The sequence below is a fragment of the Leucoraja erinacea genome, chromosome 7 (genome assembly GCF_028641065.1).
Source record: "Leucoraja erinacea ecotype New England chromosome 7, Leri_hhj_1, whole genome shotgun sequence".
Classification (NCBI taxonomy): Eukaryota; Metazoa; Chordata; class Chondrichthyes; order Rajiformes; family Rajidae; genus Leucoraja; species Leucoraja erinaceus.
The window spans coordinates 17,830,570-17,845,616 of NC_073383.1; the positions used below are offsets into that span (position 1 = coordinate 17,830,570).

The 15,047-nt window shown below is 41.4% G+C and overlaps 1 protein-coding gene across 4 annotated transcripts in view; it reads left to right on the forward strand.

Annotated features, from left to right (window-relative positions):
- pde1a (phosphodiesterase 1A, calmodulin-dependent) overlaps positions 1–15,047 on the forward strand; it is a 386,755-nt gene that overhangs the window by 18,115 nt on the left and 353,593 nt on the right. Inside the window, exon 1 of one of the 4 annotated variants that reach the window (XM_055637852.1) lies at positions 14,152–14,459. The exons of the other annotated variants lie outside the window; for them this stretch is intronic. Within the exon in view, the coding sequence (XP_055493827.1) occupies positions 14,390–14,459 (70 nt within the window). The 5' untranslated portion in view covers positions 14,152–14,389. Of the gene's footprint in view, positions 1–14,151; positions 14,460–15,047 lie in introns of those variants that run through there. 4 annotated transcript variants of the gene reach the window in all.

Sequence of the window (15,047 nt, forward strand, 5' to 3'; positions counted from 1 at the left end):
AATTACGTTATAAAAACATAGCCGCAATAATCTGATTTCATAGGGTTTGTGAACATGACATAACCAGATAGGGCAATTTTCATGTCATAAATTTATAATATATTTTTAGAAAAATAAAGAGGATTAATAAAAACAATCACAGCTTCAATACACCATTGTGATTCACAAAGAGAAAATAGCATATAATTTTGGATCCTTCAACACGCAAGTGGGTCTCTTCATGAGAGATAAAAAGCATAATGAATGGTAGGGCACTTCATTCCTCGTGTGATATTCATGAGTCCACTCATCAGCCCCATCAGATGCTCTGTTGTCATGTGCAATTGACAGTTCACCTGTAATTTACTGTATTTGGATGCAAATCCTGCAACTGAATCCGATTATTTTCAAATCAATCTTCAGATATGGAGCAGAGCGCTAAAGATGGGATTCAGTGTACAGAACAGCTTCTGTTTTTGAACATGAATCCAAAGACGGCATATGTGAAGGTTGATGTTTAGTGTAGTTCAGGTTGAGTTTAGTTTAGAGATACAGCACGAAACAGGACCTTCGGCCCACCGAGTCGCCGCCGACCATCATTCTCCACACACTAACACTATCCAACATACTAGGGACAATTCACAATCTTAACCGAAGCTAAGTAATTTACAAACCTACACATCTTTGGAGGAAATCGCAGCCGAGGAAAATCCACGCAGTAACGGGGAGAAAGTGCAAACTCTGTACAGACAGCGCCCGTCATCAAGATCGAACCCGGTTCTCTGGGGCTGTAAAGCAGCAACTCTACAGCTGCGCTATCATGCCGTTAATTAGTTTCGAAATACAGCATTGGAGCAGGCCCTTCGGCCCACCGAGTCCATGCCAACCATTGATCATCCGTTGATATACTCGCTCTATGTTATCCCGCTTCCTACACACTCAGGGCAATTTACTGAGGCCAATTATCCTACAAACTGGGATGTGGGAGGAAGCTGGAACACCCTGGTGATGTAATGCTGACCCGAAATATCACCCAACCTTTTTCTCCAGAGATGCTGCCTGACCCGCTGAGTTACTGCAGCATTTTGTGTCTAACCCTGGAGACGTGTTGTGCCTTTGCAATTTTTCTGTAGTGGGGGGTCCACAGCATTACAATTCTCTTCTGTCTCACATCCACGTTCGCGAAAGTGTGGTAACATAAAACTAGTGTGAATGGGCGATCGATGGTTGGCGTGGATACGGTGGGCCGCGAGGCCTGTTTCCATGCTGTATCTCTAACCTGCTGTATCTCCAAGTACCTACTGTAGGGCAGCACAGTGGTGCAGCGGTAAAGTTGCTGCCTAATGTCCCTGTCCCACTTAGGAAACCTGAACGGAAACCTCTGGAGACTTTGCGCCCCACCCAAGGTGCAATGCTAGTTGAAGGTGGTTGCCGGAGGTTGCAGGTAGTGGAAGGTAAGACCTTTTTTTCACCCAGTTTTATTCCACCAGGGAGGTCTTACCTTCCACTACCTGCAACCTCCGGCAACCACCTTCAACTAGCATCGCAACCGGCTTTGACTAAAAAATTACCGATTTTTAAAACGGCAACCTATTTTTAGTCGCGGCCGGTTTTGAATTTTTTGAAATAATCGCCGGAACATAGAAGAAGCGGAAACCACTTTCGACCATTAGGGAGACTGACAAAAACCTCCGGGAACCGCACGGAAACCTTGGATGGGGCGCAAAGTCTCCAGAGGTTTCCGTTCTGGTTTCCTAAGTGGGACGGGGGCATTACAGTGCTTGGAGCGGCAGAGACCCGGGTTCGATCTGTATGGAGTTTGTATGTTCTCCCTGTGACTAGCGTGGGTTTTCTCAGAGATCTTTGGTTTCCTCCAACACTCCAAGGCGTACAGGTTTGTAGGTTAATTGGCTTGATAGAAGTATAAATTGTCCGTAGTGCATATAGGATAGTGTGAATACTCAGGGATCACTGGTCAGTACGGACTCGGAGGGCTGTTGGACCTGTTTCCGTGCTGTATCTCTAAAACTAAAAACTAAAAATCGACTGTTTCTGATGTTAGTGATGTGACTCTAATGCCCTCCAGTGGAAATATATATTATGGCAACTGAACATTTAGGAAACTGGAATTTATGATTGAAGCTGTTTTTAAATAAATAAATGCAAATTTTTCAAGAATAATCAAACTGCCATTGTAAAATAGAATAATTTGATGCATTTCTAAAGTTTATTTTATTATAATTTTGATAATGAATCCAATAACCTTTGTGAAAACACATTTTATTTCTTAATATCTTTCATCAAACTAACCATATAACCATATAACCATATAACAATTACAGCACGAAAACATCTCGACCCTTCTAGTCCGTGCTGAAAGTGTTTTAATGTAAAGGAAAACCACAAGCCACATTTTGCACCATTTTCCATGCGGATATGACTCAGGCCTATCTAGAACTTTCTAGGTACGTCAAATTCACTAAGAAGGTGGTGGGTATATTGAATGTGTTGCCAGAGGCAGTAGTTGAGGCAGGTACTGCAGCAGCATTTACAAGACACTTGGACAGGTGCATGGGTGGGAAATGCTGAGAGGGATATGAGCCAAACACAGCCAATTGGAACAAGCTTAGAAGGGGCATCTTGATTGGCATGGTTGAGTTGGTCTGAAAGGTTTGTTTCTGTGCTGTATGACACCATGACTATTACTCTAAATCCTGAGAGCTTTTATTGAGCATTGACTAAAGTACCTGCTTCTTACGTCACTATGGGTTTACAGATCTTTCCAACGAATTACTGGGATGAAGTAGCAATCGTTACATGGCCTCTTGTTAAACCAAGAATTTTACCGAGCTTTCAATATTGATTTGCTGCCCAGATAATTGAGTTTATAATGATTATAAAGTGAAGCAGAATACTTTGGATAATTATTTTCCTTCAATGTCTTGAGTTTTGCTCCTGCAAATAATTCCTCATTGCAGCTAAGTGGCAACAGAATAAAAGGGGGTTGATATGAGGTGAGAGAGAGAGAATTGGTTACTGCGCTACAGGGGAATAAGGGGAAATAGGACTATTGGAATTGCCCTTCTAAAACAGGCAGGGACAGTGGTGCAGCTCTAGAGTTGCTGCCTTACAGCGCCAGAGACCCTGGTTCGATCCCGACTGCGGGTGTTTGTCTGTACGGAGTTCATACGTTCTCCCCGTGACCAGCGTTGGCTTTCTCGGGGTGCTCCGGTTTCCTCTCACCCTCCTAGTGTCTGTGGGATTGTGTCAATGTGCGGGGATTGCTGCTCGGTGTGGACTAGGTGGGCTAAAGGGCCTGTTTCTAAAACGAAAATCTAAAACTGCCATTGACCCGATGAGCTAAATGGTTTCCTTCTGTGTTGCTGTAAATAAGTAAATCTGGAATAATAAAGATAGTGTCAGTAATCGCAACCTAAAATGATAGAATGTCATTAAACCCATCTGATTCATTAAAGGCCTTGAGAGAGGAAACTTGCCATCTTTATCCAGTCTGGCCTTGATGCATTCTCCAGTTCTTCCAATGCAATGTATTCATAACATGCCCCCTCATTTCCTGATGGGAAAAAAATAGTAACCTTGCTTGCTTGAGAATGAATAATAATAATAATGTTTATTTATATAGCACTTTTCAACAAAACCAGTATTTGAACCAAAGTGCTTTACAGAGATTGATTAAATTAATTGAACAGATCAAATGTCAATAAATCCATACAAAACAAAAAAGAGAAAAAGAAAAAAAGACACAGAACAGTACACTATAGAAATCAACATGAAACGTCCCCCCACAGCAGAATTCACTGTGAGGGAAGGCACTAAAAATATCCAGTTCTCCCCCTCAAAATAAGTAAAACAAGAAAAGAAAATCAGTTTTACACCAAAATATATGGTGGGGAGTGAACTGTAGGTGAATATAGTATAACTTTTTAATTAAGTATAAGTTGTTAAGCTAACAAGTGTAGATACTGTTCTATCAGAAAACGTAGCTGCGGATTTGTGCATGATCCCACAAAATGTGATGTAATGACTGATCAGTCAGTGCCATCAGTTATACATCTGCTATTTCAAACTGCACAATTTTAATTTTTATTTCAAAATCTCTGACAATCATGCTCCCGACCGCTCCTCACCAAACCCCCACCAAAGGATTTGATTGAATTAGTTAAATATTTCAACTGAAAAATATCTTCTGGAGTGGAATATGGACCTCCAACCTTTTGACTCCTAAGTAATTGAATCATAATTAACATAGAGTGCATACAGTCATAGAGTAAACTGCATGGAAACAGGTCCTTGTCCATGCTGGCCAAGTTGGGCATACTGGGCTAGTCCCATTTGTGTGCATTTGGCCCATATCCCTCTAAATCTTTCCTATCCATATATACAGTATGTCCAACTGTCGTTTGAAAGGTGTAATTATATCTGTTTGGAAAGCTTCCTCTGGCAGCTCATTCCAGACACAAACTACACTTTGAGTCCCTCTTAAATCTCTCCCTCACCTTAAGCCAAAGCACTCTAGTTTTAGTATTCTCTACACTGGGGAAAAGTGTGTGCGTTTGCTTTATCTATGGCCCTCATGATTTTTAAAACCTCAATATGGTCACATCTCAGCTTCCGATGCCCCATCCTATCCATCTTCTCCCCATAACTCCCTGAGCCTGCAAATCTAGCTAACATCTTGGTGAACCTCTTTTGCACCCTTTTCGATTTAATGACATTCTTCCTATAGCTGGGCGACCAGAACTGCATACAGTACTCCAAGTGTGATCTCCTCAACGATTTATACAACTGTGTTGTGATGCCCTAACATTTGTATTCACTACCCTTTCCAATGAAGGCAGCATGCCAAACATCCGCATCACCACACTGTCCACCTGTCTCGCCACTATGAGGGAACCATGCATCTGCATTCCTGGATCTCTCTGTTCTAAAACACTCTCCAGGGCTGTATAAGTCCTGCCCTGGCTTGACATACTAAAGTGCAACACCTCACACTTATCCGACTTAAATTCCATTTGACACTGCTTGTCCCGCCTTTCCAACTGATCTAGATCCTGTTATCAAATTATTCTTCCTCACTGTCCTTTATTCCACCCATTTTAGTGTCACCTGCAAATTTACTAACAATGTTAAATGCATTTAAATCCAAATTGTTAATGTGGATAACAAACAACCGTTATCTCACCTCCGAATCCTATGTCATACCATTGGCCAAAAGCCACCAATCATTAGAACAACCCTCCACAATTACACTTTGATTCCTTCAGACCACAATTAAATTCAATTTATTAGCTTCCCTTGGATTGCTTGTGACCTAGCTTGCAGACTAGCCTACCTGCAGGAACTTCTCAGAGGCCTTGCTGCTACTCATTCAGATTCAAATTCAGATTCAGATTTAATTTTAATTGTCATTGTCAGTGTACAGTACAGGGACAACAAAATGCATTTAGCATCTCCCTGGAAGAGCGACATAGCAAATGATTTGAATAAATAATAATAAGTGTCCGGGGGGGGTGGTGATTGGCAGTCACCGAGGTACGTTGTTGAGTAGAGTGACAGCCGCCGGGAAGAAGCTGTTCCTCGACCTGCTGGTTCGGCAACGGAGAGACCTGTAGCACCTCCCGGATGGTGGAGGGTTAACAGCATGGTTGTGAGAGAGTCCTGGCGATGCTGAGCGCCCTGCAGACTAGCTTGCTTTGGACAGACTCAATGGAGGGGAGCGAGGAAGGAATGCGTTGGGCAATTTTCACCACCCTCTGCAATGCCTTCCGGTCGGAGACAGAGCAGTTGCCATACCATCTGTATGCAGTTCGACATGCTCCGATGGCAGCGGTTTCCAGGATCTGAGGAGACAGATTTCCCTTGGTCTCCTCAAAACGCTGGTGAGCCTTCTTGATCAGAGTTGAGGAATTGTGGGCCAAGAGAGGTCATCGGAGATGACTCCCAGGAACTGAAGCTATTTCTCTCCACCTCCGACTCATATCGACAGGTCCATGTGCCAACATCATTTCAATGGTCATCCTCAAAAACTCTGCCATCCAACAAGATCACACAAAGGCAAGCGACGATCTCAATTCACACCTGTCCATCCAAATATGGTGGATCCTGACCCTAAGATTCCCATCCAACAACTTTCCCACCACTGACGTCAGGCTCACTGCCCTGCATTTTCCCCGCTTGTCCTTGCTGACCTTCTTAAATAACGGTGCAACATGAACCACCTCAAGTTTAGTTTAGTTTAGAGATACAGCACAGAAAAGGGCCCTTCGGCCCATCGAGTTCATGCCAACCATTGTTCACCCATTCACACTAGTTCAATGGTATCCCAATTTCGCATCCACCTCCGACACACTAGGGGCAATTTAGGGAGGCTGATTAACCTACAAACCTGCACGTCTTTTAAGATGTGGGAGGAAACAGGAGCACCAGGGTAAAACCCAGTTGGTCACAGGGAGAAGGTGCAAACTCCACACAGACAGCACCCGAGGTGAGGATCAAACGCGGGTCTCTGGCGTTGCGCGGCACTAGCTGCCCATTCTTCCGGGAACTTCACCTGTTTCATTTAAATTCTTTAATTTGGAATTAAATTGTCGGGTGACTATCTACATTTACTACACTAGGTGGCAGCATATTCCATATTTTAGCAGTTCCATTGGGAGTTTTGATGAGTCTTAATATTTCTCTTTATTTTTAACTTTTGACTTTAGAGGCACAGCGTGGGCAACAGGCCCTTCGTCCCATCTAGTCCGCGTCGACCAGCAACCACCCCGTTCACTAACACTATCCTACACACTAGGGTACAATTCACAACTTTACCAAAGCCAGTTAGCCTGCAACGTCTTTGGAGTGTGGGAAGAAACCACATCTCCTGGAGAAAACCAATGTGGTCACAGGGAGAACGTACAAACTCCGTACAGATATTGCCCCTAGTCAGGATGGAACCCGTGTCTCTGGCGCTATGAGGCAGCAACTCTACCGCTGTGCCACTGTGCTCTTCTGCTCTTTTTAAGTGGTGGCATTCAAATAAAGAGTACAGCTTCCTTACTTTTAAGTGATTGTGACTGGAATCTTAAACTTACGAAACTCATTATTACAAGTTGTGTATAAAGATGATAGCAAATCATTTTTTTCCCCCTTATGGCTGTTTTAGATGGTAAGTAGAGTGATATCAGTGGTGAAGATTTATTTAAAAAAGCATGGGATTTTGAAATATCTGAGTGTATAACTATCTACAAATGATTTTTTTATTATTAAGGCTAGAGAGATATTTGAAAAATAGTGAGAAACACAAAGAACTGCAGGAGCTAGTTTACAAAAAAAGACCCAATTGCTGGAGCAACTCCACAGGTGAGACAGTATCTCTGGAGAACATAGAAAGGTGACATTGCAGGCCTGATCCAAACATTACCTATCCATGTTCTCAAGAGATGCTGCCTGACCCACTGAGTTACTCCAGCACTTTGTGTCTTTTCTTGAAAACTAGAAAATGCAAATATCTTGAACAGGAGCAAATTCTGTGATTTTCAAAGTAAGAATGAAATGAAGTTGGTTAACACTGAGTACACTGGGGATGGGTGCAATGGTGTATCTTGTGGAGCAGTAGAGATCTACAGAGCCTCATCTGGAGTTCTCCATTTAACTGCACCATGTACATACTAGGAGTTGTTATCAAAGCCTCCCATTTTATACGTAGCTAAGTGCAACCTCACTATTGTTCAACCAGTTGAAATTGTGGCCCATTGCTATGAGTTTTGTTCCCAAAAAGGTCTTTTAAATTTGTGATAAATTTGTGACCTGTAATGTCATAATGCAAAAATATTAGGTTTCACAAACTGTGTTTGCACATACTGCACATGAAAGCAAATTGCCACGGATGGAGGAGGTGTGAAATAAAATAATGGAAGTGTGATGAATACCTGGCACATTAAACCGTTTCTGCAGAGAGAGGAGGAAAGTCTATACTTCAAGTTTACTCTGCACTGATAATTTCTTAAGTTCATAAGTTATAGGAGCAGAATTACGCCATTCCACCCATCAAGTCTACTCTGCTATTCAATCACGGCTGATCTATCTTTCCTTCTCAACCCCACTCTCCTGCCTTCTCCCCATAACCCCTGACACCCATACTCATTGATAATTTGTCAATCTCTGCCTGAAAGATACCCATTGACCTGGCTTCCACAGCCTTCAGTGGCAATGAAATCCCCTATAATTGCCCCACTGCTTCAATGGAACAATGTTGGGAGGTAAGTGTAACAGGCTCCTGCATATATTAGTCTCAACACTAAAGACCATTTCTCTGCTTGTCCATCTGACTCACGACGAGAGCAAATGGTACTTTAAATACAAGGTGGCATCTAACGTTAGGGAGAACTGTCAGTGCATAAAGCCCATCACTGAGCTTAGCCCCGTTAGGCTACTGGAAGTTGCAAATGCCAATACATATTTTGAAGCGCACCAACTTAGCCTTATTTCGCAACGCAGTCAATTTAAACAAGTGATTAGTTTTTGCTGGAGACTTGGGCATCTTTGGTGGGATAATGGTGAATCAGTAGTGCTGACATAAAATTATCATTGAGTCAGAAATCCAAAGATAATTAAGTTATGTGCACTCTATTTTCAAAGTTTAGGTTTACATAAATAAAAAATTGCTTCACATTGATTGTGATAGCCCATAAAGTACAATTCCAGTACTATTGGTATGGTGTATAAGGAATAGGAGTTGAATTAGGCCATTCAGCCCATCAAGTCTACTCCATCATTCAATCATGGCTGATCTATCATTCCCTCCTAACCCCATTCTCCTGCCTCCTCCCCACAACCCCCGACACCTGTATTGATCAAGAAAGGTATCTGGAGGTGGCTTGTGTCCTAGTTACATCGTGTCGGGGATTTCTCACCATAGTAAGTGTGGCGTTGCATCTCACTTATGAGGACACTACGCATACTCATATGACATTTACATAGTTACACACCGATCATGTTACTTTCTTCTCTTTGTGAGAAATGTACAGATTTAACTGGCTTCCTTGGATGCTTTCACTTTTTGAGCAGCCATCCAGTTCTCTTCTAATGTGGTCGTTGCTTGATCTGAACCTCTGAGATCTTGACTAAAGTCACCAGTAACGTATAGCATCTTTGTTGGTTGAATCACAACCAAAGGCTAAGATAATTGCACCAAGCCATATTACTTTGACATGCATTGCAGCCTCTGTCCACAGTACAATTCTAATCAAGCCTACAATTTACGCAAGATATTGCTTCAGACTGCAGACAATATCCTACCTTTCTGAATCATTCCCATTCATCATTCTTGTCACCTGATTTTTGTAGGTTTTGCTTGAATTGCTTCTCTTTGCCTCATCCTATTAGCTTTTGTTTCTCCTGCCACCTTTCTCCTCTCCCCTCCAATCAGGACAAAGTCCGTGACATATGAACAGCTCAGCTGGGATAAAACCTCTGGCGGAATGTGATGTTGTACGATATTTAGTTTAGTTTTAGTTTAGAGATACAGCACATAAACAGGTCCTTTGGCCCACCTAGTCCGCACCGACCAGAAATCCCCGCACATTAACCCTACCCTACACACACTAGGAACAATTTACATTTATACCCAGCCAATTAACCTACAAACTTGTACGTCTTTGGAGTGTGGGAGGAAACCGAAGATCTCGGAGAAAACCCATGCAGGTCATGGGGAGAAGGTACAAACTCCGGAGCTGGGATCGTACCCGGTTTTCCAGCACTTCAAGCGCTGTAAGCAGCAGCAACGCCACCGCTACGCCACCGTGACAATGTTTGAAAAACAAGTTGGCCAACCCATGATTGATCTTCTAATAGGGACAACCTTGGAAAATATGTTTCTCCAAGAGCACCTTCAAAACACGTAGAGATCTTTCCACTTCACCAGTGGAGGCAAAGGTAATGTGGAGAAAGTAATGATTTCTCATTGTCATTGTATTTCGTGAAGCTTTCAAATGAAAATGAGGTGAACTGGTGTCAGTTTAATCAGGTATTGCCAAGATTCATCTCAGCTTTCAATTATATGTTCCCCTGTCATGCTGGATCCCACTTAACTAACTTCAATCTATTTCAGGTGTGCAGCAATGAGGATTAGCAATTTAATAATTAGCAGATTATTTTTGCCTTCCTGACAAAAATCAGCACAGTCGCTCTGAAATGGTTGTGTAGGTTAACGCCACAACTGGAATTGTGTGTCAGGTTAGACGCTTAACATGAATTCTTTGAAACACCTTGCTGATATAGGAGGTAATGTATGAGGCAATTCTGATATACGAGGCTCTGACAGCCTTTATATTTTTTCAGACCCAATGTATCACCTGATTTTATTTATTATTGTCACATGTACCGAATGAAAAGCATTATGTTTGTGTGCTATCCATTCAAAGACTAAATGATCACAATCACGCCGTCCTGGGTGTACAGATAAAGGATAAAGGGTACAACATTTAGTGCAAGATAAAGTCTGATCAAATCTGATTAAAGATAGTTCATGGTCTCCAATTAGGTAAATGGGAAGTCAGGACTGCACTCCAGCTGATGAGAGGACCACTCCATTGCCTGACAACAGCTGGGAGGAAACTCTTCCTGAATCTCGAGGTGTGCCTTTTCAAACTTCTGTACCTCTTGCCTGATGGAAGAGGGAGTCTCCGGGATGAGACCGGTCTTTGATAATGGTGGTGGCTTTCCCGAAGGCAGCGTGAAGTGTAAATGGAGTCAATGGAAGGGTGATTGGTTTGCAGAATGGTTTGTGCTACATCCACAACTCTCTACAATTTTTTTAAAGGTCTTGGATGGAGCTGTTCCCAAACCATGCTGTGATGCATCATGATAAAATGCTTTCCACGGTGTGCCTGTAGAAGTTAGAAGTTGTTGGGAGCATGCTGAACTTCCTAAGCCTTCCAAGGAAGTAGAGGCATTGGTGTGCTTTCTTGACCATAGCTTTGATGTGGCTGGTCCAGGACAAATTGCTGGTGATATTTATTCCTGATAACTTGAAGCTTTTGAACATCTCTACTTTGGCACCATCGATGTATATGAAGGTGTGTTTACTGTATGCTTCCTGAAGTCAATCACAAACTCTTTGTCCTGCTGACACTGAGGGAGACATTGTTGTCTTGGCATCAGTTTGTGAGGTTTTCAATCTCCTTTCTGTACTCTGTCTAGTTATAATTTGATTTCTGGCCCACGTCATCTACAGATTTGTAAATTGATTTGGATTGGAACTGTGTTCTTCTGTGATGCTGCCTGACCCACTGATCAGATAGGGTGGTCAAGAAGGTGTTTGGTGTATTGACCTTCATTAGTCAGGGTATTGAGTATAGAAGTTGGGATGTTGGGTTACATTTGTGTAAGAAATTTGTGAGACTGCATTTGGAGTACGGTAACCCCTCATTATTATGGTCTTCTTTATAAAGGATTTTGGTTATGGCAAACTCTCTCTTTAAGAACACAGGCTGCTACTTGCATTGTAGAGGCCATTGAAATTGACAAGCCATTGAAATTGACAAGCCATTGAAATTGACAAGCAATTGCTTAATTCAACACTTAACTCTATTAAACAATGTAACAAACAACCTTTGGTATATTTATGTTTATAATATGTTTTTAGCTGTTAAGAACATTGTTCTTCATGCATTCACCATGTTAGGCAGGTTAGTGTTATTGGATGGAGAAACGAAGTTAACGTTTAGGATCAAAGTCCTTTCACCCAGAACTCCAGGTGGGTGGTTGCTCATGGGAATCTCACTTGGAGTGGGACAGGGTATTCTCAACCCAACCACACTGCTATCCCAATGCCCCAGAACTCTCATTCTGCACTCAATCTCTGAATGTGGGAAACTGCAGCAGGGGCAGCGGTTATTGCCGTTCCCCAGCTACACTGGGCAAGGTGGTGCTGGGTGGTCATCTTGTGCTGCAACTCTTTGTGTGGTGAAGGAGGTCCCACTGGGTTCCCAGTGGCGGGACTCCATGATTCTGGCCCTTGGCGGTGATCACAATGAGGGGAAAACCCTTACTCGGTTATAGTGGACAATTGGCAAATACGGACACCATTCCCCTTTCTATGGTTCATTATAATGAGGGTTTACTATATTGTGGTCAGTTCTGGTCACCCTACTATTGGAAGGATGTTGTTGAGCTAGAAAGAATAGAGAAAATTTACGAGGATGTTGCCGGGACTTGAGGGCCTGAGGTATAGGGAGAGGCTGAGCAGGTTAGGACTTTATTCCTTGTAGTACATCAGTCTCAGGAGTGATCTTATAAGACCATGAGAGGAATAGACAGGGTGAATGCACAGAGTTTTTTACCCAGAGCAGGGCAATCAAGAACTGGGGGACACAGTTTTGTGAGAGGGGAAATATTTAATAGGAACCTGAAGGACAACATTTTTACTCGGAGGGTGGTGGGTATATGGAATGAGCTGATCTAATATAGGGCACCTTGGTCAGCAAGGGCAAGTTGGGCCGAAGAGCCTGTTTCCTTGCTGTTTGAGTCTGAATCTAATTCTGGTTGCTCCTTAAAACCTATCTTATGGTCAATCTTCTGTTCAACTATTCCTTTTAAATATCTGTACTCGTATGCCTTTCCAAAATCTCTTTTGTTCAGCACCTCGGAATAAATTGAACAAATTAAAGATATTGTACAAATGCAAATTTCAGTAGTTTTATGTGTCTTGAACACAATTTTGAACACATAACGGAAATATCAAATATTTCCCATGTTGTTCCATTGACTCCAATGGAACTACATTCTGGAAGTGCAGTGTGAAAGGCGGCCACCACTAGCACGTGATCAAAGTCTAGTATTCTCCGAGTAATTGGATCGAAACAGCTCTAGTTCATTTGTGCAGTGAAATTAGTTGGGTTTTTTTTTTTTGCCTTGCCCTCTCCTTTCATGAGTTGCCATGGCATCAGAGTATAAATCAAGATCAAACAAAGAGTAATTGTCCCATCAAAGCTCATGTTTCTTGGACTGTAATTGCCTATTATGATATTCAGCCTTTAAATGAACACACCAAAACTCAGCACAATGCCAGGCCCCCCATCCATCAATTGGATACAAGGAAGAAATGTATTCTGAATCTGATCAGAGAAAAAGGAGGGGTTGTTCCTCATTAAAATAGCATACGTTTCTAAATCATAATTTAAAGAGGTTTTATATTCTAGCAGAATGTCTGACTTCCATGATATACACTCTAACAATTTGCACAAGATAGAATATCTTTCTTTTTTACCCTAATTGCCTTTATCATCCTCCCCCTGTAAATTGCCAAGTCACCTCAGCATCGGGTTCCAAGCAATAATATATATTTTTTCATCTCTAGTTTGTTAGTATTTTAACTAACAATGTGCAAGCTTTAGGAATCTTTTACAATTCCTCTTCAAATTACATTTGAATCAAATTGAGCCCAGGCAGCATATAAAATAGTCGAAGTGCGTATATTTGGTTTCCCAATTCAAATTTTTAACCAGCATCTCCAGTTCCTTCCTACACTTTATATAAGGAGAATGGGTGTCAAATCAGGAAATTGCAATGCTCATTACATTTAAAGAACATTGATAGAATTTTCAGCAAAACCACGCAGCAAGTGCTTTTTTTTAAAGAGCAATGACATTGTGGCCCGCAAAGGACTAGGCGTTTTGTAGGTTTTGAGGCCATGCTATTAAAATACCCACCACGAGAAGAGCCATAGCATTTTAGTTGCCAAGAAAATGATTGTGGAACCTGTCGGGAATAAAGAGGAATGCTTGTGAAAACCTTAAAAAGTTGGTCATGGTGCAAGAGACGTTTCTTGGTAATCTAAGTTGCATTGCCTGCAGAATCCTTAATGTCTGACAAATTTATGAATAAAGGCAATTTCAGCATTGAGTTTTGCAGAATGAGGTTCAGCACAAGGTGCAGTGGATTTCATGGGTTTAAGAAAATATGCAGAAATCAATGGATTATGTAGGATATTAGATCTTTCTTTCCATTGCAATTGAATTTATTAAGATAAACACCATTTACATTAGACATTTTACATCAGAGCATTTTTACTGTTGCAAAGTCCCTGTCTGACACGTATAAAGGAAATACTGGGAACTGGTTATACTTCAACGTAGCACTGGCAAAGGAAACTGACTGATTCTGTGAAAATCATCACACATTCTCAGAGCATTGTAGAGAGGCAGAGGCAGACATTACATTGTAATTGGCTGATGAGCTGCGAGATGCACATCCAGTTAAGTACTGGATTCACTCAATGGTGAAGCTTTCTTGCCCAGAGGAGTGTGGCAGGGTTTAAAAGCTGATTTTCAGTGCAAGAGCTGTCTGTGCTAGCAAGCCTGAAGTGAGACCAGCTGGATTACACAAAAATATCACAAAGATTGGGATGAAGAAGAGTGGATTTAATAAACACCAGGATGCCAAATTCAGCATGAATAAAATAATCCCTATTATAGGTAAGGAAAAATATTTTTAACATTAACCTTTTTTCTGACAGCTTGTTGTTTTACAAACCTCAACCATCGTATTCAAACTAGTCATTGTTGTTATACTTTTAAACTCTAAATATATATTTCTTACAAGTATAATAATTGTTCATCTACAACCGGTTAAGTTTTGCATTGATTTGAGGCACTGTTAATTATAGCTGCACTTGTTAACAAATTAAAAAATCAGAAAATATATAGTTCAAACCTTAAGGAAAAATATTTGTTGTACAAAACTCGAAGTAGCAATGCCTTCCTAATTGTTAATTGCATGGGATCATCAGCAGTCAATCTAAAATACTTTCGTTATTTTAATTTGTTTATATTTGTCTTTGAGCAGAATATTCTATAAAACTTGTGTGGGATTTGCAGTGAGTAGGCAGGTATAAATCTCTAATCTCCATCCTTTCAATTTGTATTTGGAGAATGTAATTGTGTCTATACCTCAAGCAATCATAATCAAACATGTCATTCAGCTGCACAGGCTGCTGACAGCACATGCATTACCATTTTGCTTTATTTGCGCAAACTAAATTAAAATGTAAGAAGTTGAAAGCA